General features: G+C 35.9%; 1 protein-coding gene across 1 annotated transcript in view; it reads left to right on the top strand.

Moving 5' to 3' along the window:
• MMS22L (MMS22 like, DNA repair protein) overlaps positions 1-24,483 on the top strand; it is a 96,264-nt gene that overhangs the window by 12,431 nt on the left and 59,350 nt on the right. The window contains exons 8-14 of the mRNA XM_086744285.1: positions 1,825-1,955; positions 5,919-6,032; positions 7,817-7,996; positions 13,889-13,951; positions 20,031-20,150; positions 20,575-20,801; positions 23,231-23,740. Of these exons, the coding sequence (XP_086600411.1) occupies positions 1,825-1,955; positions 5,919-6,032; positions 7,817-7,996; positions 13,889-13,951; positions 20,031-20,150; positions 20,575-20,801; positions 23,231-23,740 (1,345 nt within the window). The remainder of the gene's footprint in view (positions 1-1,824; positions 1,956-5,918; positions 6,033-7,816; positions 7,997-13,888; positions 13,952-20,030; positions 20,151-20,574; positions 20,802-23,230; positions 23,741-24,483) is intronic.

Below are 24,483 nucleotides of genomic sequence, written 5' to 3'. Positions count from 1 at the left end.
GTGAATGTTCATGCAGCTCAAATCAAATGAAACAATATTGGGAATTTGTTCTATCAAAACTCAACCAAGATCATGAAGTTTGTTCTTAACTGATGCTTATAACATACGAAATTATTTAATAACAATACACTCTTTTACATCACAAATAAAAATGCATTTGCAGAGTACCAGAATGCATAACAATAAACAGCTATTTGATTAAAACAACGTATGAAGTGTCCAAGGATGGACCAGAACAAAGAATCTCAGAACAGACAATTTGCATTGTTAACCATATCCAACACGAAGACAGTACTGGGCAAAATAAGAAGCTTCAGTTAGAGGAGCCTGTAAAAGTAGATAAGTACAGCAAGAAAAGAGCAAGGCATACTTTTTTTTTTTTTTAAGGGCAAAATGTAGATTGATAAGAGTAAGCTGTTCATAGAAGCTAGATAAAAAAGGTCATAGAATGCAACTATAGAACCCAACTTCAAAGTAGTTCAGTTTACTGAAGAAGAATTGTTAAAATACAGAAGGAGAAGAGAACTTTATTTGCTTTGTGAGAATTATATCTCTTGTTCATGTCCATGCTAGCAAAATAAATCACAAGAAATGTATTTTCTTCTATAATCATTGTGTCGCTACAACTAAACCACCACCTCGCCTGTTATTATAAATTATCAGTGTAAGTTCCATATAGGAATTGGAACAGCTGGAATAACATTGAGGTTTAGAAAGAACACATTCTATGTTTAACTTGGGTGGCTGGTATTCAATCTAAAGTCTTGAATTAGCTTTCACCTGCTTTGAGTCCTGTCACAACGCAGCCTTGCTTGAATTAATGCATCTTCCCTGTTTCTGCATGTCTGTGTTACTGGATAATGCCTGGGTTGGCTGTTTGTTCTATAATTCTAAGTTTATTTTATGATCCATTGTGAGATAACCTGTTTTCCTTTTGAGGGCCTTTTGGAAAAAGGATGGGAAAACTGTTGGAGGCAATGTATTGTTCAGAATTCTATATTTATTTCTAGATAAAGTTCTGAGTAATAATGCAGTAATCCATTTTCGTAAGAGAAAGCTCGTGCATTTTAACAACAATATTTACTCGTCAAGACAGTAGTTTATTTGCATTTGTATTCTTATGTGCCTTGTAGAATTTCTTAGGTTCTCATCTCGTTCTGTAAAGTATGCTGAGTGAAAAGTTCACACTGCTGAGACCAGTGGCAAGATAGTGGGTTCAGGTCTTCACCCTTCATTTCCAAGAATAAAATACAGGCTTATTTTACATATCTTCTGTTCCACCGATGTTAAGGGAGTTGTACTGTTAGAAAGCTTTTGGCATAAGATCTTACAGCCTCTTAACTTTACCATTTTATCTATGTTAATGTCTACAAATGCTCAAGCTGGAATATGATCATGCCAACTTTTTACATCAACACATCCAAAGGAAAGTGTTAGACCTCTCCAGAATTGTTTGTCATCAACTTGTGTATCTGCAAAACATGTCATGATTTCAGAACATGCGCACTGGCATGTGACAGAGGAGCTTGCAGATAAATAAATCTTTATTCCACTGCAAAAACTGTGCCAATAGAAGGCTGTGAAGTGCCAAACTATTCTACTGTCAACCAGGATAATACCGGACTTCGGTGTAATAATGAAGGGACTAGCTTGATCTTTGAATAGATGAACTTTCCCAAATGAGTTTATTCATTCAAATTACTTACAGCTCAACAAACCAATTCTAAGATATATAAAATAGAAAAAAAAAAAAAAATCCTGTCCTTCTGGTGTTCCTACAGCAAACCCAGGGTTAAATAGGTCTAATTTTCTTTTGTGTTTTAGGACAAGTTGTATATGCTAACAATTTCATAAATCTAACCGGAGAGAATTTAACCAGTATCAGTTTATTTGAAACACACTGTGGAAATCTCATATCTGATTTAATAAGCTTGTCCATCAACAAGTATATAAAGGTAACTTTTTTTTTTTCTTTATATAGGACATGGGCAGTTAGGTGCTTGTTTTGGGAACCATATGAATTGGATATTGCACCACTGCATAGATGACTTCTTACTGCTAAGTTTTAAATGTTATGTATGGTTTTATATCTCCATGTTTTAAAGAGTGTTATTTGTTAGGAACTCAAATTGTGTTATATTTATTCATGACCATCTGGCAGTTGAATGAGAGAGTAATATTGAAATGCACTGTGTACAGAGCAGAAGTGAGTGCCACATTTTGTAAGTTCAGTGTTCCAGGTTTAATGCAAAACATGGCATGGTCTAAAAGGTTTCGAGCTATAGATAAAAAAAAAAGTCTTTTCAAGCTCTCTCAACAGGAACAAAAAGAGAATAAATGTGATCCTGGCAGTGAGCTAACTGGACATTTCCAGAATGTCATATTGCAGTTTACTGTTGCACTGCTTCTGTTGCCTCAACCTCATCTTTCTGTTACAGGGCTTTTATGTTTGTCAAAGGAAAACTTGTCCTTCTCTTCTCTTTTCTTTTTATTTCTTTCTATAGCTGTACTGTTTTTTCTCCCTTTTTTTTGAGCTCTGCAAAGCTAGAAAGTCATAATAGCTCTATATAGCAACTAGTTAAGAGTTGCATAATCTTCTTTGACTGTGTCATTTTGAAACCTGCTTTAGATAGGCATGTATGATCCATGAGCACAGGACTGAACTCTGAGAACAAGTAGCAGTGACCACTGTGTAACTGTATATGTTTTCCTAGTACAAAGAAATGAAAAATGGAGTCTCCCTTCTTACATATTACTTTTTGGGGTGATGTGGGGTGAGGAAATTGCTGTAGTAGCGTTTGGTAACTGTACTTTTAAACTATCTTTCCGTAGAGAACTCTGTTACCTTTTAAAATCAGTTTTAATCTATTAAATTATCAGATAATATTGATACTCCTCCATCAAAAGGCAAAAAGATTAATTTTCTTAAAGGAAGATTCTAATAGTATCTGTTGACCATTGTGCTTGATAGTAAGCTTTGAAATGTCAGATGTTAAAATGACAGATTCATCCTACTTCCACAGAGTCACATTACAAAGAGAGAAGATTGCTTTGCCACTGCTCTTTCTTTGGCTCCCCCTAGACTTGAGCCGCACAGCTTGAACTAGTTTTACTTGAGATTAATTTCTGAAGTGGAGCTTGGACCTGGGCTTGATATTCAGCTGGTGCCTCCTCTAGTATGCATTCATTGCTATAATCCAGTAACGGAAATAACATCCCTCAAAATTGTTGAAAACACAATGGATATCTGTAATAGATTATGCTGTCAGCTCATCACTAAAACATGTTATTAAGCTATTGTCTGAGAATATTTGGAAGCGCAGCTTTTAGCATTTGTGGGTGTCTTTGGAAGGAGAGACACAAACTCTAATACTCCAGACTCATGTTTTCAGTTCTGTTTCTTGGGCTGCTGTAGTATCAAGGCGCTTGACTTGCATCATGTACTGAGCCCGTTGTGCTCTGGGATAGGTTGGGCAGAGAAATATATATCCTTGGATATCTTCTTTCGGTTTTCAGCAGCGCATCACTCGCACTGGAGCTCTATTGCCCCAACAATATCAGTTTGAGGTTATAACCCTTCTTGCCAGGATACTGAACTCAGGATGTTGCAAGAGGAAATCCAAACTGTCTCTGAAGAAAACAATGCCTCTGTGATCTTTGGTCTAGCCAATATCTGTATGGCGTCTCGCTTTGATACCACTAGCCAAACTCTATCCTTGACTGATACTGCACATCTCCTGCAGAAGAGGTCCTGCTATCTTGTAGAAGAGCACAGTAGTATATGCAAGTAGTAGATGAAGAAACTTAGTTGCTGCAACAACTGGTACTCCATGTAAAACTCTCTTGTAAGAGAGTTTGTATACCTAATACTTCCATACAATCCTCCGTTGATATAGTGTGTCTGTAATAAGTAGACTGCTCCTTTCTGAGGGATCTGTTTTGCTTATTGTTGATGAGTAATAACCAGAGTATTTTTGAGGTGCTTCAGTTTTGGGAAGTTAGTAGTTAAATAATGAATTTTCAATAGACTTTAGTGGTCACACTGATGTTTATTCTTGAGGTGATACTTACATAAGATTAATTCCAGTTGTTGAGAGATTCCCATAACAGATCTTTTAACTAGAAGCGTGAGGAGGTATAGGCACATGAACAACTTTAAACAGTATCTATGGAATGTGAGTAATAGAATTATTTTAAATATTTCAGTCTTAACCTCATGATGTTCTTAAATTGATTGTGAGAGTACACCCTGGCAATTCCATAGGGTAATCAGGGTTCTTTACAGAAAGATAAAAACAAATTATGTGTCACACTTAGTTAGAAAGACATATAAATTCATATTTTTTAAGTGTTCAGTATTTAAACCTGCTTTGGAGCTGAATGAAAACAATAACTGTAAATGTATTGGTCTAAAGGTGGATGATAAATAAAAAGTCTATGTCCTTATAGAATATTATACAGATTTGAAACTATTGATGATATACTTGTTTCTTCTAATGGTGAGTGTGTGGGTTTTAGTCATTCACTCCACTGCTGTAATGTAATAATCTTTCCCACAGCTACTGCTGTCACTGGTGTTGTGTATTTTGATTTAATTTTTAATTTACACTATTAGGTTTCCAAATTCTGATATCATTTTAAGTACTGGTGTGATTGGAGAATAGTTGTGTATGAATGGATCAGGAAGAGCATGAAAATGTAAAAATTCAGGATTAATCTCATCAGATCTAGATGTCTAGGAGTTAGTTGGCTAAACTAGTCACCCGATGTTCTTTCTGTTTTCAGGGAAGGATAGCAACAGTTCTTGCTCCTGCAGCGAGTTAGATAAATTAGTTTCTCTAGGTGCCCATTCCCCTCTATTTGCTTTCGAGGGTGTTGGTTGGTTATTCAGACTTGGGCTACTCACTGTTTAGGGATAAAATGAGTATGAGCTGCTTTGTCTTGCTTTTTTTTCTTCCTACATTTCTGCCATTGTGTCCTTGCAGAAGGTAAAATGTGCTGAATTATGCTATTTAAGCAGAGCTTTTCTCACTGTTTTTACCACCTCTGAATACAGTTCAGTGGTTTCTTAGGTCCTAAGACAGAGTAAGTGAAGTTTTATCTATACTATCATTATTTCAAATACAGTTCTGGTAGGTCTTAAAAACATTAAAGTATACAGAGAATTTTTATGTATTTAGCATTTCTGTTTGCTGTTTTGCTTATTCTTTTTCACAATTCAGGGAATGTAAAACTGAAAGATGAATCATAAGAAGACTACTTTGCATTTGAAATGCATCAATCTGAGTGAATTTTGTTAAATATGGAATAGTAATCAAATAACGTACATGACTTGAAATATGCTGTTTTCTGCATATTAAAAGAATGCCTTGCAGTAAATTTACCGAAAAGCAGATTTTGTGAAATGTTGTGGGAACATTAACATCCTCATGCTAACAAAAACATATTCTACTAGCATTATGAATAGTCATTAAGGATTTTTTTCAGTTAAAAATAACAACAATAATAGCTATTAAATCATTTGAAATCTTTTTCTTATCTTACCAAGAATATCAAGAAAATCTAATCAATCATTTTCTCTTTTCCCTACTGCCAGACAATGAATTGGTATTTATTGCAATTCCTTTTCATTTAGGCCTCAGAAACCTATTTTCATTTGATTAAACAATGTTTGAAAGTGGCTCAGATGAAACTAGCACAACCTGTAACTTATGTAGAATTAGGAAACAGTCTTTGTTGTATGAGAGAGGTATTTTTGGATGTTAGTGAAATGATGCACTTTCCAATAAGTAATCGTAGCTATATTATTTAACTGCCAAAAACCCCAAACAACCAAAACTAGAAGAAATATTGGTACACAAAATGCAATTTCAAAAATAACACTTCTCTGAATAATTGTGTTGCATTTTCTTTTTCAGGTGAGACCTTCTGAAGCTCTTACTATTCACCATTATCCCTGTACCTGCATTAAAGAATTATGGATTCTGCTTATTCAGCTGCTGGACCACAGAAACAAAGGGTCTCACACAGAGGTAATGGAAGAATACCGTTACATATGCATGCATGTTACATATGCAGTAGTTGCCTAATGTTCCCAGATTGCCATGACTGCACTAGTTCACATATCTGATGATAGAACCAAAGTTCATATTTGCTTTAGGAGGACTGCATGTGAACTGTGATGCTTTAGGCTGCCGTCTTGAATGTGCATCAAGTCCTGACTCTAGGTTTGCAGTGAACTGTTTGGTTATGACCTAGCGTGCTGATAAGGAGTGCTCCTTGTGCTAGGGAAAGCAAAGCAAAGGAACAGTGTGAAAGTTATATGGTAGAACAAAACAACAGAAACTATCTTTACCCATTTTTAAAATAATTTATTATTTGCAGTTTGTGTTATGTCATGAAATGATTCATCTACAGGCATTAGAAACACAGGTACAATCAGACCAATGATCCATCTATGTCTTTGATACCCATACCTTAACTACCTATCCAAGAACAACCTGGTTTCTGAGTCTTGTAGTTGCTGACTTATTTTGATGCCCCCTTATGCTTTTATTGGAAGAGCTGATCACTACCTGTTCTCCTTCCTTATATCAATATGACTTCATTTGCCTGTTCAGCTTTTTTCCTAGGCTGAAGAGTCACACTATATTCAGTGATTCTTTTTACAGGCACTGTTCTCTACCTGTGGTCTTCTTTGTCATCCTTTTCTGAACCTTTTTTCCTTACTACTACATTCTATTTCAAATGGCAGAGTACCAGGATTGCATGTAGTATTCAAAGTATGGGTTAGGCAACCATAAGATTTTATACATTGCATAATGTTTTCTATTTTGTTCTTTTCCTTTGCTAATATTTCCTAGTGTTTTGCTTTTTCTTTCTTGACTGCTGATTAGAATTGAGCTGATGTTTCTCCAAATGAATATTAAGAAGTGTCAGAATCCTTTGAAGATCTTCTGAAATAATCTTTATAAAATCCAAGGCTGCCATCTGCTCAATGAGTACTGTTCACTCAGTATAGAATTAAGTACTTCACAGTAGAGTGTTTGCGCTCATAGCTATTTACTCGTTAGTGACAACAGATGTAAAGGTGGACAACACAAGTGAAATTTTGTTAGTATTAAGTGTTTGCACTAGCACTTTGAAGCGTAAGTTAGAATCAGGATCCAGCTAGGTGGAAAGAAGTCCCAGAGAGTTACTGTATAATTAGCGAGAACAGGCACACAGGCCGTAAGGAGCAGTAATATTGTGGTGTAAACAGGGATTGATGAGCCAAAGAGAATTAATTGGTTTATTAGTGCTGAAACGGACTTGGAACAAAACAGGAAATTTGAACCTCAGTTTGCTGTCTTTCAGACTGATTCTCTACTATCTACTACTATCTTCCTCTTGGTTAGGTTAGTCTGGCACTAAAAGCTTTTCAAAAATCTTTTATAAAAAGTCTTCATTAAAGAACTCTAACCTCTCTCCTGTGACTGTTGGTGCACTGTCTTGTCTGCACATTGTCATTTCGTCAGCTTGTCATTTTGCCTGTGAAGTATCACACCATGTTCTTCCTTGTGACCAAAGCTTGTCCTTTCACATTGCTTTCTACTGACATTTGAGAGAGGACGTTCTAAAGTAGCTCCAGATTTTCCCTGCTAATACTGAACACTAGTTGTTTGTTTGTTTCGTTTTTTTTTTTTTTTTTAAATAACTGTCATCTTGCTTTTCTCTGTAAAAGCAAATTAACCAATAGGACAGTGTTATAGAGAAAATTGTTTACATAGACTTTGTTATTCAACACAGTTAAAATTTACTTTTACATTTTCTACAGTGTTTCTGGAGCTTGGTGAACAAAACTCTGAATAATATATTTGAAAGGCCAAGTAGTTCTGAAAGGATGTCTGGTTTTGAAACAACTCAGTGCAAAGACCCACTGAGTTTTAGCTGGTGGATTATTACGCATCTGGCATCACTCTACCAGTTTGACCGTAATGGAAATCTAGATGAAAAGGTAGGTATGATTTTTTCTAAATACCTGAAAGTTTGTACAATTTATTTAGATCTCCAACTTTGGTTATTTTTCTTGATAGAAAACAATTCATGTTATAGTAGAAGAATTTTTACGCTCCTTAAAAAAAGGTTCCTTAAGGTTGATGATGTTAAGGTGTGCTTTGTACAAGTCAGTAAACATTCCAGGAGTTTCCGACATAGTCGTGTTATACACCACTCATTCAGTAGATTACTGTATTAAGGAAATTTGAAATATTCTAAGTAAGTAGTAGCACATATACTTAATGGTGTAGCATATGTTTTAAGACTCTCTGCCTGCAACATAAATGCTTCACTGGGTTTGTTGTTTTAGGAATGGAACACATTAAGGTTGTACCATATGAAGTATAAACCTCAAACATTGGCTATGTATTGCTAATGCCACTTTTTTTTTTTTTTAAAGTAGCTCTGTCCTGGCTAAATTTCATTCTGTCTACTTGCATTCCTTTTGCATCACAGGAATACTATGATGAAATGCATATATATTTGTGTATACAACTTCATTTTCTGTGTTGATGTGTTACCAATAGACATTGTCTAACAACTGTTGAATTCAAGCTTCAGTTTAGGAAATTCTGGCAGTAAGCTCCAAAACACTTGCTTTTAGAAGGTGGCCTCAGATTTTCTGGCTAGAGCAGGCTGGTCCCCGATTAACCAGATTCTTGTTTATGAATCTCATCGTGAGGGACTTGACGTTACCATGCCTTCTGTAAGGGGCCAAGATGTACATGGTAAGATGTATGCAGGGCCATACTTGGTACTGATGCATCAAACTCCTTCATGGGCCTCACTACAGTTTTACACAGGTCTGGAGACATATAAACCCTTAACCTTCTTTCAGTGTCCTACTCTGAGATTCATCCTGCCTAGTTTCAGGTTTCTGATCATTAATTGGGAAGGAAATAGGCATTTGCTGAGGCAATTTCTCCATTTTGAGAGGTATGAAAGCTGCCAGTTTTTCTTGATTGACTATAGAGGGAGCTGACTAGAAGCCAGAGATAGCTGAAGACCGAGAAATCTAGGGTTTTTTTCTGTTTTTTTTCTTTGTCTAACAGTGTTTTTTTGCACTAGGGAGGTTCAAGTAATGCCATCTTCTATCATGTGTCTTTCTGTTCTTTAATATTTTGCCTCATTGTAGTTCTTTTTGGTTTTATGTTTGTTTGTTTTAGGTTTTTTACATTTCAGCTGGATTGCTTATATTCCCTACTTTGCCAAGCATCAGCTATATATGGCTTCTTCCACAAAGTTGGCGTAATTGCCCTTTCTTGTGAATTGTCTTTTATTATTTGTAATGTAATAGTGTATATTAAAAGTGGAAAGGTTATACCTGTTTTTCTGTTCAAGTCTTTACTGTGATTTCCTATCCTGACTTAGGATGAAATGTTAAAACCTTGAAACATGTTTGTGAAGATGGAAGAGTCTGATCACATCAGTTGATCAATTTGTTTTGATAACTTAAAATCCCCCTCTTCACTTTAGGTCTTTAAAAGTGTTAGTATATAAACAGAGGAGAAATGAAAAATGTTGAACTTCTGTGAATGCTTTTAATCCTAAGTAAAATTAGACTTTCTAATAAAAGTAAGAATTACTTTAATTGATTTTTATCTTGCAAATTCTCTCAATTGTCAAAAACAAAAGAAAAAGGGATGATGTGGTAAACCAGTTCTTGAATACTTAGTTGAAAAACTCATGACTGTTTCTGGTGACTAGAGGACTTGATGAATGTGGGATGCTTATGCTGCTGCTGCTGCTTGCAGGTGAACAGATCTTTAGGATCCCGTAACAGGCTGCTCATTATCATGTGGTTCAGTCTTTTCTGATAATACAGTAGCAAAATAAAGCAACTTCTTACACATTCATGCAGTGTAAAATTGCAGACCACATCTGATTGTTACACTGAAAGTTGTCTCAAGCTTCCCTTGCTTTTTGCCCCATTACTAGTGTAGTGGGGGAGAATTGCTACACTCCCTGCTTATTAGAGGAACTTGGAGAGAAAAGGTTATTCCCAGGTCAAATACAAAAACCAGTGTGAGGCAGACATTTATCCTGGGTTTCTTATATTTTATGCCCTAATCAAAATGCAGTGATACTGTTTACTTTGATCATTGGATTTTCTTCCTGTCTCTCATACTGATACATACTATGTATTTAGCCTCGTGAGAGATTATTTTTTGCCCTAGGCACTATATTATTTAAATAAGCCAAACAGACATAGAATGGAAAAAAAGAATTCCTGTTGTTCTTATTTTAGAGTAGGAATCTGAGACGCAGTGACAGGAAGTGACTTGCCCAAGATTAAATAATATTTTTTCCTTAAAGCCCACCTGGGAGAAGAGATTTCCAAGTCTTAATTTGTAAATCATGAGACCATCCTGCACATGATCCTCTTGATGTTCCCAGTAGTCTTTATGTTCAAACTGTTAGCTGTGCTTAGCATTTCTCTGAGTTTGGCTGTGAATTTGTCCAGGGTGCCATTGGTGCTTACAAAAAAAAATCTATCGGTAACAACAGTGCCTTTTCACACACCACAACAATGTAATCTATCATAGATAGTTGATGGTAACCATTTCTTTATGTCCCCACTCCCGAATTACAGCCTCAAACATTCTTTGAACATCATAAGATAAAATAGTCTCTGATTAAAATTTTTAAAGTCGGTGGAATTACATCAGTGCTCAATGTAGTCCTATTTTGTTGGTTAAACATCTGATGCGATAGCTTCATGACACGTGCTTTCTTTTAATTAACTGTGATCAGAGGTGGGAGGGTGATGTGTCATAATGATGGTTATTCATGTGCTCTGTAGCAAAAATTGCCTCTAAGCCTGTGGAAGATTTTCAATTTTTTAATGTGGTCTGCATGGCCTTGAGGTTATTATGAAAGCTTTTAAAATTCTAAATAGGTTTCAGACTTGCTTCTTTTTATTTTTTCCCCTTTAGCTCATATAATGTAATTTCAAATATGCAATGATTCATATATATTGAATATGTATTTCATACACATGAAACCTTTTTTTTTAAACTAGGAAATTTTGACCAAATTTCCTAGAGACTCTGTTATGAGAGATGTACAGTACATGTCTTTCCATAACCCCACATTCAGGTCCCAGTTCACTCTTCTGAAAAGCAGTATTTGTACATTTGAAAACCAAATAGGACCTGATGAGAAAGTGTGCTACTTCTGAACATTAGAGGGGTCAATTTCAATATACTGTGGGCTACGGAAATATAGGCAGAATTACTTAGGGCTAAGAATTCTTGCATTTGAATAGAATCATCTGAAGTGACTACGTGGCAAGATATGCAAACATGGACTTCCAGCTGAAAAGCCTAGTATGGCTCTTCCAGGTAGCAGAAACTTTCAAAAGTTTCTCCCTGAGAATGCAGAGGGTCTCGGGTAAAGTTTTTGGTTTTAGCAGCACTTTCAGGCACTGTAAGGTCTTCAGGTTCTGTTGATTTTTAGGACTGTTTGGAGGTGGAGGGAGGATTTTGTAAGCCATCAGATGTGAAGTAAGAGATGTAGATTCTACATATTCTCTGACAAGGATGGATTTTAAATGGTTGCCATGCCATATTGCCAATGTAGTAGAGAATACTGTTAGGATATAAATTCAGTAGGATTTGATTGAAACAAGTCTGTTAAAAGATAGCGGTAACTGAGGCTAAAAAGAGTGCAGTAGGTGATTAGTGTCATTCTTTCCTGAAAGCACTCTTGTAATCAATTCCAGTTGGTGTCAGGAGTTTGGTCTAGATTATTCCAGCTGAGCTGGAACTTTGGCAATAAATACCTTTGGTATAAATAATAATATAAATAATAAAGTCCTTGGACTATGGGAGTGCTAAAAGCATGTTCTGAGCAGGCTGATCCAGACATTTAGAGGTTTCTTAGCCATTTGTCATGACTCTTAAGATCTACTAATCTCTGATAAATCTGGATTTTGAGCAGCAGATTAGCTTTACTTGGAGCCTGCAGTAGGACCATGCTAGTGTGTATGTATTCACGTAACATCGCACCCTAAAATACAGCGGTCAGAATAAAAATCTGATGTAAATACTAGCCAGAACTGTCTGGGGATGCTGATTGTGCACTTCCTGGGTTTTACTCTCTATTGAAGTGCTGCCTGCACTCCTTGGCCACTTGTTGATGTGGTGGCCTCTCCTCCTGACAGGATGCTAGCTCTGCTTTCATGATACAAAGCCTTTGGCATCAATAACGGCTTTAGAAGTCCTGTTTACCACCCTAGGCATGATATGCCAGAACAGCAGAGAGCATAATTATTTGTGTACGTATCTATGACCTAGGTCAGACGCTCCTCCTTTTTTCATTCTTTCTTTCCTAAACCTCTGGGTCGGTTCACTGATCTGGTTCACGCTGTATCCCACAAACTGAAGTATCAAAGCAACTGAGCAGTGGCATGCTATAGCTGTGAGGGCAGGGAGAGTAGCTAGGCGGATGAGGAGCAAGCAGTGGGAACTCCTTAATTGATACTGCTCAAGTTCCTGAATTATGAAATCACAACTTTAGTTTTACTTTCTGCAGATCTGTCTGTTCACTTATATTTGTTCCATAAACAGTCTACAGACTGCAACTTGTTACCATCAGCAGTCTTTAAGAATTCTTTCTCTTGTTATGCAAAAATGTAAAGCCACCAAGTAGTCAAATTGTGTTACATAAGTATTAGTGCATATTTTTAAAGAGTTCATCTTTAAAATTCTCTCAGTACTTTCTGGAGCTCTGTGTGGAATTGTCACCAAGTCACAGTATTAAGTAGTGCGGTCAGCATCAGAGGAGGATGGGGCACAATGGTGTTGCTGCTGGGAAGTAGTTGTATCTCAATTACCAAAGCATAAAATGCACTTTATTGTAAGCTCTATACAGGCATTTAAAGGACAGATCTGCAGAATAATTTACAAGGGTTAACAGTTGTGATAGTGGAGGTATTGAGTAAGGCGGGAGAATTATGAAACTACTATGTTCACACATCTGGTTGTCTACACATAGCTGAGAGTAAGAGATTAGTTTTGGACCTCCTAGAATTGCAAGTATGTTGTTGTGGTTGCCTTTTATTTTTTTCCTGGGAAATAACCTTAGTTGCAAAACGTTCTACCCTTTTCTTTACCGCTTCGCCTAAATATATATATTTTTTTTCTCTTTGTTTTTAATATACTTTGCCGTGCAACTCTTTTAATTCACTAGTATGGTCTAGTTGATTCAAATGGGTAGTTGTCCGTCTTCCCAATCTGAAGAATATGAATTATAGGCCATATTTGACCTACACTGTATTTTTTTTTTTTTTTCTATCTATATAGGCCATTACTATCTGGCCAACTCCTTACTGAATTGGCCAAAACAATCCTTAATGATTGGCTTGGGAAATACGAGTTAGAAGTGTTGTTTGGTTGTTTTTTTTTTTCACTGAACATGAACAAAAAAAAACAAAACAACAACAAAAAAGGTGAGATTGTACCTTTTTCTCCTTCTCACTCATTAGTATCTTCCTTTTTACAGAATATTAAAGAAAGAAATTGTAAGACATACTTACTTCTCGTACTCATCAAAAATGCCTGAATGTTTTGCTGCTTTACTAAAAGGTTGAGATTGCAAATGAGTCACTTAAACTAGTTTAAATTGCATACTTTTTATTTTTGACTCTATTTGTTTCTGAGGCCTAATTTTTAGGACAGATATCAATTACATTCATAAAACGACAAAGCTGTTCAGTGATGACTACAATATGCTGTCATTAAATGAAATATTTATGGAAATCTTTTGCCTGCTTATTTTTGTGTTATTATATAATGATTCCTGTGAGGAATACAAATGCTATTTCATGCTGATAATCATTGTTTTTCAGAAACAGAAAGAATCAAATTGGAAATTTGTGGAAGAACTCCTTAAAAAATCAACTGATGCTCAAGTAAGTGTGTAAAGGAAGATATAATGAACAAGAAAAGTGTCAGGATGCTTTCAGGAAAAGACAGTGCATGAAACAAAGTCCAACTAACAAGTGTATTTTTGGAATTCTACTGTTTTTATCACAAGTAAATGAACATCCTTGACATAGCTGAACTATGGCAATATACAGTTCTCTTCTTCTTAGCAGTTACACTTGCTTTAAAGTGGTTGTGCTTGATGCTAAATTGTCAGATAAAGGAAAAAGATAATTATCCTCGAAGGGTAGGTCTATGGCTACTCGGACAAGATGTACTCAGAATAAGAACTGGATGCTTAGAAAATGTAAACCAGATACTGAATGTAAGGATATCAAGTTGAGGAGACATGATGAGGGAGATAGTCAGTTGCATTGAAAATTCAGCTATATCCTCACCACAGCGGGAAGGTGACTTGCCTTGCTGAGCAATTTGTCTTACAGGCTTGAATCAAACTCTTACTGATAAGGTTCTAGTTTCTGAGCACTCATTTCATACCTTATCATTTTTCTTTCTGCAGAACTGTTAATGCAATGCTTCATGGCCCAGAGGTCAGAACTGACCTCCTTTTAAAATGCTTTTAAATATGCTGTTCATTACATTTTAAAATATATTACGTTGCAGCAGTAAATTTGTTTTGAAGTTGCATGGTACAAATTGCAAATGCTGTATCAGCAACACCTATAAAAATAATTTCTTTAATTTGTGTACACTTAAGATGAGAATAAACATTTTTACTTTTTATTTGGTCTCAGATGAAATAAAAAAAAAATCCTGCAAAGTTCTGTTCTTCTGAAAGCAGAACAGGAATCAGGTTTTCTTTTTTATTATTACTGCCTTGCTCATGCAGTAGCAACAGCTCTGGCTGAAGCTGGAGTACAGAACAATACTTGTTACAGCTACAGTTTTTACAAAAAGATGTTTCAACTATCCTAACAAGTACAAAATAATAGGGTATTAAAAAGATGAAAAATCATGCTATAGATAAACTCTAACATTTATCTATGTAGTCTTTCAGCTTAAAAGGTTAACTCTTTTTGAATGATTTCATAGTATAGAACGGAATACACACACTGTGCATATACATTAAAACTACAGTGATGACATCACTTATTGGATGCTTACCATTCTGTGAGAGAAACTGGAGAGATTTAGATAAGATAAGAGGCATAAAACTGTGAGTAGCTTAGTAGTAGTAGTTTCCTGTTTTGCATCTTCTGTATGTCAGCAACCTGAGAAACAGTGAGAGGACACTTCTAGTTATGTTTTTCTTCAAAATATTCCTTTTTTTGTGAATGTTTATTATTCAGAATAGATTACTCTGAAGTTGAACATATGTAAAATATACAGCTTTTTGATGCTTCTGTTAAACAAGTATTGAATTGTAGACAGTTTTGAAAGGCAGCTAGGTGGCTAAGTTCAGAAGATTTGAATAATGAATCAATCATGACACTGTAATGTGAAGCAAATATCTCTTTTAATTACTAAAGGCAACCATTGTTGGAATTAAAACAAACCCTCATTTCCCTCATTGTTTGCAACTATTACCAACCATCTAAAGAGCCATCTAGTTTATTTCTTTTATTTTTTTTTTTCTTCTATTATCAATTGGTCATTACTTTTTTTTTTTTTTTTTTTGGATTATGGAGTTAGCTGCTTGTAGGAAATGCTCGTTGGAGACCATTAGTCCCTATGTGTGCATACACAAGTGCATGTATGTACTTTTGTTAAAAAAAAGTATCCCGCTTTCTATCTCCGCACATCAGCGTTCTTGACAGCGTCTAGGAAGGAGATTTTATTTTAGCAGTGGAGACGTCCATCTTCTCTGTTGATCTGTCAGATTCATGTGGCCACTCTTACCTTTTATCTTACCCTTTGTATCTCTGAAATATCTGCTGATAGAATATTTTTTGAAACCAGAATATGTAGGAATGAGAAGCACAATGAGATATCAAGAAGTCAATGATACGGAACATGGAGAAATAGGAAAAGTTAAAAGGGAGAATAGTGCTCTTTGAATGAACAACAGGACTGTATTGATGATACTGCCCACTAACACTTGGCTTGAGTTTGTTAGTAAATCCTACCTGAACCATCCTTTTCAGCATATACCCTCTGTAATCTGTAGTATATACATAGTAGTAGCTTTACAAAATAAGTTAGAAGCGATAGTGCCGAATCACTCAGTTGCAAGAGAGGGCAGGAATTGGTGGTTAGAAATTTAATGTTTAAGTATATGGGAGCTTAAAAACTAACCATATTTAGTACATAGTATGTCCATCAGCTTCATAATCGACTTGTTCTTGTTGCTCCCTAACTTCAAAAGCTTGTACACTATACATTTTAAGAAGCAGAATGGGAATATAGAAAGGACTGGGGCAAAATAGAGACAAAATCAAGCATCCATAATTTTGTATGTTTAAAAGCATCTGAAAAAGGTGCATATCATAAATTTGTAATGTAAATTGGTACTCTACTCCGCTGTCGTGAGACCCAGCTCTAGAGCCCCCAACATAAGAAGGATGTGGACCTGTTGGAGGGCCACAAAGATGATCAGAGGGCTGGAGCACCTTTCCTATGAGGACAGGCTGAGAGAGTTGGGGCTGTTCTGCCTGCAGAAGAGGAGGCTTCAGGGAGACCTTATAGCAGCCTTCCAGTACCTAAAGGGGGCTTATAGGAAAGACACGGAGAAACTCTTTAGCAGGGTCTGTTGTGATACGATGAGGGGTAATGGTTTTAAAGTAGAGGGAGGTGGATTCAGACTGGACACAATGAAAAAATTTTTTACACTGAGGGTGCTGGAACACTTGAACAGGTTGCCCAGAGAGGTGGTTGATGCCCCATCCCTGGAAACATTCCAGGCCAGGTTGGATGAGGCTCTGAGCAACCTGATCTAGATTGGAAATGTCCCTGCTCCTTGCAGGGGGGTTGGACTAGATGACCTTTAAAGGTCCCTTTACAACCCAAATTATTCTGATAATCTCTCTCTTACCATTAACTGTTAATTTCTCTTCATATAAGCTTCAATTTCTATGCTGTGAAAGGATTATTTAATAGGCACTGCTGCAGACATGAATTTTGAGGGTAAGGGAGCATCATGAAAGCAGAGAAAAGAATGGTCACCTTTGAGTCACCAAAGCTGCAGGTAGCTTTGACACCCTTAGACGCCTAAGTGTTGAGATGCAAAAATTACTAACCAGTGTTAAACCTGCAGCATTTTGGTTGTTTCAGTAAAACTGTTGAATTTAGTGATCCCCAGCGCAGAGACAGCAGCCCCCATGAAGGCAGCAGGGAGCTTGAGCCACCTTCATCCAGCATATGCCTGATTGTAGGGATGGTGAAGACTTCCTGAGGAAAGTGTCATATGTCCAGGTGAAGGTGGCAGAGGGGTGCTGCAGTCCCCTGTCTCCAGGTAGGAACTCCTTCCTTATAAGGCTATAGTTAGCCTGCTTCTGAGCAAGGAAAAGATGTGAAGGTGCTGTTCAGGTTATGGAACAAATGGAGATGGGAAGCAAAAATGCTCTATTTATGAGCTGCAAATAAAGATCGGAGCAATACTGGATACCTGGGCAAGTGTACTGCTTCCTTGGATATATCCTTTCAGCTTCAAACAGCTGTCAGAGTGGTGGGTTTCTCGGCCAGAAACTGCTCTCTTCTTTATAATTATTGATGGATAGAGTTGAAGACAATTGCTCGTGTGAAAGATCTCCCATCTATATCACAAAAAAAGGATGTTTATGGAGAAACTAGTTACATGATGTATTCCCTACTTCTGTTGTAATTTGGATTTCTGTTACTGGGCTAATGACAAAAGAGTAGAGTTAGTTTACAATTCTATTTGTACTACAAAATGAAAATTATTGTACTAGGAAATAGGAATATTTGTATACTAGTATACAAATACATAGCTGTATTTGTATATTAGACAACATCAAACTGACTAAATTTATGGATTGTCAGTACAAAATGAATTGGTGTTTACAAAGTTTTATTGTAAGTGAGAATCAAAAGCTTTTTGTTCATAAGAACTAATAGCAGTTTCTTATTAGCCTTCTCTCATATTAGAAAATAAATCCTTTATATTTCATTTCTGCCTCAATTTTTTTTTATACCTTCACTATATTTTTTTATTTAATTCTACTCTGAAAAAGATACAGAAGTATTTGTAAGAGTTCTAGGAAACCAATTTTGTTACTACAGTAGGAGGTCATAAGAGAAAAATGTTGTGTTTAGATAGTACTATCATTTTGATGGTATCTGGTGTTCCTCCCTTCTGCGATAAATTAAAAGCTGACTACCTCAAGAGTTCTGATAGCGTTTCCTGCAGTGCAAGAGACCATTTTAACCAAAAGAGCAATGAGAGAATCCATTAATCCCAGGGATATTTGAAGTCTGGAGAACTCATTCATATTACATTTGAGATAAAGCCTTCAGTACTCTCTTGGTTTTGGAAACTGTTCTAAAACTACTGTTTGATAGATAAATAATGGTTGAAATTGAAGCTGCTCATAATGTCATGTTTATTGTTTAATTTAGCTGAAGCAGTCATTGTTGAATTTGATTCTCTGCACAAATTACAGCTTCAAGATTAAGCTTTCTCTTTTATAAAGAGTGTGTGTTTTGGTGTCTGTTTTGGTTTGTTTTTTTAAAAAATCGTTTGTAACTGGATGGATCTCTCTAGGGAAATATATTTGGCTGCTGTTTTTGGTTTTATATCAAGATTCTTGCTTTTATTCATAAAAGAAAATAAATAGCAGCTGTTTGTTGAAAATGGCTGCAGCCCTGTCCCTTGTTTTTGTTTTTGTTTTTTTTTTATATAAGATTGTAGTTTTGGGAAGACTACTGACTTAATAGTTACAGTTAGGTCATATATAAAAACAGTACTTTAGGATCACCTTTCATTTGAAGGCATTTTTATTACATTTGAGCTACTATTCTGCACATCTTTTAATGAGTGTCTCTTGAAGAGTTTCTTTTCTATTTCAGTGTTTTTCATATGTTATTATACATAATGTCTTGAATATATAACTTTCTATGACAACTGAAAATGCCTTTTCAATTTTCAAGTTGTTTTAAAAAATGCAACAGTTCAGAAGCCATACTCCCTACGTTAATTCTTCATGAGAAGAGAAGGCAGACAGGATTAGAAGTTATTATAGATGATTGATATAATTGCTTAGTGTTCTGATAAATTGCAGCAAATAATGTTTTCCCTGTGAATGTATAGCCAGGTAGAAATAAGTTAATGAGTTGTAACTCCATTGTGTAGCACTGAAAACAGGAAAAAAAGCAGCTCTAAGACATAGTAAGCCATAAGAAGTAGCACTGCGCATATGAGCAGATGTCCTGCTCTTCCAGTAACAGGTACTTAATGAAAGACTTCTAAAACAAGAACAACCAAACAAGCAATCCCACAAACAAACACCTCCCCCTCCTCAAACTCAACACAATCTAATGCTATCATTTTCCATCACCTGGCATCGGTGGAGTTTTGTTTGGTGTTTTTGGGGGGTTTTTTTTGGTGGTTTGTTTGGGTGTTTTTTCTTTTTTTTTTTTTAATTTAAGTGTTTTCTGAGCTGGGTAAGCTTGGGCCATAATTCAGGATCTAGCACTGTAATTGGAACTGAAAGGGATAACTTCCCAGTATTTATCTGAGGCATAGTTTCCTTTATTCCCCTTCCTGGGGCTGATTTTGAGTCATAAAGCTCATCCTGTATCTTTTTTTATTTTTCCTACTCCTTTTATTCCTCTTTAGCTTATTTGATGAAGTTAGAAATTCCAGGTCTGTATAGTGTTTAGATCTATTTGAAAGCTAGAAATAGGTCAGGGGTTTCTCTTGTCACAGAACAAGTTCACTGCTATACGAGAGACGTGTTAGAGTTACCTATGCAAAACTCTTACCTTAAGACAATTACACACAAGCTGGTTGTTATTTATTATTATATTATATAATTTAAAGTAATTTTTATGTTAGGAAATTATTCTTAATAGTCTGGTTTTGTTGGATTTATGTGTGCCCAAATTGATGCTCCCCTCCTACAATAAACTTTTTATTTCCTTTTCAAGACTGGTGTATTAGAGGAACACTTACGAATGCATCTTCAGTGCTGTTTGACTTTGTGTAGTTTCTGGGACTTGAACCTATCTATTGTCACCATACTCTGGGATTATTACAGCAAGAACCTGGTAAGTAGATGAATGTCTAAAAATGTAGAATTGCCTGTAGACAATCCTCAATTTTTAGCAATTAATTCTGATTCTCCTCTAGCCAAGCTTCATTGCTACACTTGTGTAAAACTGACTAGTCAATGGCAGCATCCATAAATTTGCTGTATTTCTTTAAGAAATCATGTTTAAATAGATGTTATGGTCCATTACATTATGTCACAATGGAATGAATTATAATATATTTTTTACCCTTATTTTTCATCAGGACTAGTGATTTTAACATCTTGTAAAAACACTTTGCACATAGTTATAATGCATTTTTAATTTTTGACTTGTGGTAGGAACATGTGCTTTTTTGTGTGAAGGATTGCATCTTACTGCCTTTGGAATATTAACATTTATTATTATTTATCATCTTTTCTGGTTTCATTTATTCTTTTAGAACAGTTGCTTTGCTGTTCCTTGGCTTGGTTTGAAGGATCTGGCAAGTGTTAGTAAAACTTCTTTGTCAATGCTTGAGTTGGTGAAAAGTTGCTGTTGTGAACAGCAGATCTCTGCCCTGTACAATTCCAGAAACAGTTACTTCATTTTTCTCAGCATTTTGGCATGGTTGATGAAAGAAGAGGCAGAGAACAGTGGCGTGCATCCTTGGAAACAAATTAAAGGACGGTATGGCTGCTATTTAGTTTATCTCATGTTGTAAGAGGTCTAGTCAGTCAGATTGCATGGCCCTTCCAGCCACATACCAAAGAAAGGGGGAGGGGGGCAGGCTCATGAGAAAATAAAGGGGATGAGGGATCTAGGACGATTCATAATTTGAAGGCGACAGTTGTTCCCTGAAGTTTCTGTTGCCAGCTGAGGCTGTGACAGGGTCCAGGAGTTGGGTCCAAGAATCACCTTGGCATCCATAGCCTGTGATGATTTACTTCAGGCCGGGAATTTGGTACACTGGCAACCTATGCAGTGATAATGTAATTAAAGCACAGAAATTCTGTTTGAGCTGCATGTAAGCCATGCATTGTCCAAGAATATGCAGGCTGGCTCTTGCTAAGCCTGCAATTTCATTTATATTTCTGTTTTCTTTTTCATGGTTTCGAAAACTTCCCACAATATTTTTTTTGTGAGGATTTTAATTTTTCATTTAATTTTGACACATACTGATTAACAGGTATAGTCAGTCATTATATATATATAAAAAAAAAAAAAATATATATATATATATAGCCTAAATCAAAATCCTGATGTTTTATATACTTACTGAATCCTTAAAACTCTTATTATAGTAATGAGATTGTACTGATCATTAAAGGTGCGGACTTTTAAATTTTTTTCATTGTATAGAAAAGACTTAAAATTAAAACCAAAACTGATTCTAAAAATATTTTATTAAGTATTAATAAAATCCTTTTGTATGCAAGTAATAAATATGTTAAAAATGCATATGTGCAGGCACACCTTACAAAGCTATGTCGTATGTTTCTTCCAAGAAAGAAGGGTTATCTTGGCTGTCAGAAAGGGAAAAATATATCTAATGTCCATGTAAACTACATGAGTTATTACAGTCAGTAAAGGTCAAGTTTAAAAATTACTACAACTACATAGAAAAAAAATGTTGTTGTATGCTGATGCTTTAGTTAGTAATTTAATTAGCCTGCTTTGTTTTTACTGAAAACAAATTATACTTACATTTTTGTTGTTTACATTTAGCTTGTTACTTTCTCTAATTTAAGGGGGGGAATAATAATACACAAAACACACTGTGTTAGTCTGCTCAACTAGTATTCATAATTTCTACCTTGAATAAATCAATTACACAAGTAGCAAAATTTAACAGCCTACAGCTATGATTTTGGGATGAACTCTTTTCAGCAGCTAACCAAGCATTAATTGATGCATGAAGAACGTAAATGCCTGTCAGTAGTCATTTACTACTAAACAACATTAATTGGATTTGCTGTAACTTTTGGTGGCTAGATTTGATAACCTCAGCACTGTTTCCAACTACTTTTTCCAGGTGATAGAATAGGAAAACAACATTTATGGATGTTCACTGTATGTGGAACTTATTTTAAATTAAAGGTGAAGGATATACCCAAGGTTTTAAATACATAAATCAAAAAGTTATGCGAGCCATTTTCAACTTACTCCTCTCTTGTAGGAATGATGAGGGTTATTTAAAAGTCCAGATCTGAGTAAAGGTCACCAAAAAGACACCTATGTAAAAGCTTTCTGCTTTTTGTCAGCTACTTTAAAGTTGCAAAGTAGCAGTGCCTCTCACCATCAGCTACATATGACTTGAGCACTATCGTATGAGCAATACAGCTTAAAATTTCTTAACATCTTCCTGCTGGAGAGAGGTTTCTCTCTGAAACTCCTTTGTTTCCCTGTTTTCTCCCAAACTTGTAGTCCACAGTCCGTACAGTAGATGTACAGTGCAGGTCGGTACAGTCTTTGGTGAAGCACTGTGGAGAAAAGGAGCTTTCCATCAGAGATCTTCCTCTCCTTTTTACTGCAGCGATGGTTATGTAGCTGAGGCTTTGATTGCAGATGCTGTGGGAGTATAACATAAGACCAGAAATCAGCAGCTGAAGGAAGGAGGGTCCCTGGTAGTTTTCTGGAATTTTCTTTGTGCCAGCTGGGAAAGAAGTTGCACATGAATTGTTTGCTGTTGCTGAGAGATGCCACTTAAATTACTTCCTTTCCTAGTAGCCCTCATGGGCTAAGTTTTGATTGATGTGAAGGTGTGGTACAGAGGACACCTATCACAGATGAAGGAGAGAGTCTGCTCATAACATGGTGCTCAGCTTTGTACTAGAGGTTGGATAAGGGAAAAAGGTTAGGTTGTACCTGGGGTTGAAAACTCTTGACGTGCACCTTATGTTAGGAGCAGAATATGAAATAGTATGAAATACCCAAAAGGGTAGAATAGGGAAGGGAAAAAAGGATATTTAAAATTTAAGGGTTATTGAAAGAGGATAACTGTAAATTAAAAGCATGCAAATACAATTTCAGTTTATCAAGCAGATAGAAAATTCCATATTTTAGAAACTTTATCTTTCCTCTGTGTTTTTTGTTTTGTTGGGTTTTTTTTAATGTAGAATTTATTCCAAGTTCCATCGGAGAAGAATGCAGGAGCTGACAGAAGTGGGGCTGCAGAACTTTTTAAATCTGTTCCTCATGCTAGCAATTGTTGCGGAGACAGAAGATATAGTGAGTCGAGTGTTGGATCTTCTGGATTTCCTGAATCCGTCTTCCGTCACTGTGTCTCAAAGAGCTCTCATCTGGAGAGGTCATTTTGCTTTCCTTTTAATTTATGTCGAGAAAAACATGGACATTAGTGTCTTAGCTGAGAAACTCTCAAATGCTTTCCGTGAGAAAGCAAAGGAGTTTTTAGTAACCAAAAATGACTATACACAGAAACAAAATCTCTGGACTCTACTTTCAACCTACATTGATGGTGTCCAAGAAGTGTTTGAGACCAGCTGCTACTTGAGCCTTTCTGAGGAAAAGTTGCTAAATGATGGTTTTACTATGCTGCTGCCTGCTTGTCGAGGAGCTGAACTGAGTATGGCCCTAAATTTTCTTCAAGTTGTTCTAGCCAGACTTCGGTAAGTTACTTCGTTAAATTGTGGATATAGAATGGCATGTTATTTTGTGTTTAGGGTTAAATTGTAGTTCATATGAATTTCTTACTGAAATAGAGTAAAAGGAAAGAGAAATCTCTGGAGGACTGTGAATGATATGTTAAATTTCAAAATCCACCAATACCTCACTGCATTTAGAATCTTAGAAATGTTTCCTTACTACTTCAAGACATTAGGTTTGACATCTCTGATAATTTGTTATGAATTAGTGGCTCTGTAGAAAATAATCCAATTGCTACTATTTCAGAATCTTTCTTTCAGCACAGGAAATTTCAAAATTATTATCTGTACTAAATTACTTAAGGTTTTTTGGTGTTTGTTTTTTTTCTTCTTCAGTGAGTCTATTCTATTTTTCAGACTCCTCATTCTATTGTTTTTCCACTTTCACCAAGGTTGCAATGAAATACAACAGTTATGGGGATTTAAATACTTGTCTGGGGTTCGATAGGAAAGGCGGCAATCTTATTTTATCACTTTCAAGAAGTTTTTCTTTGATGTTCTAGTTCAGTTTCAACATCCACAGTGCCCTTCAATAAGCATATTTTTGTCTACTGATGCCTTTCAGAGGTAGTCCTCCAGTTTGAAGCCCAAACTGCTTTTTTTTATAAGATACTAAGAGGCGGCTATTGATCTGCCATTACTTCAGATGTGCAAGACAGAAATATGTGGAAAGAGCTGTGGAAGAGTGCATAATAGGAATAGTGAGG

Source organism: Chlamydotis macqueenii, chromosome 3 (genome assembly GCF_036417535.1).
Source record: "Chlamydotis macqueenii isolate bChlMac1 chromosome 3, bChlMac1.mat, whole genome shotgun sequence".
Taxonomy (NCBI): domain Eukaryota; kingdom Metazoa; phylum Chordata; class Aves; order Otidiformes; family Otididae; genus Chlamydotis; species Chlamydotis macqueenii.
The sequence above is the reverse complement of the archived record's forward strand: the minus strand, read 5'-3'. Positions and strand labels throughout refer to the sequence as shown.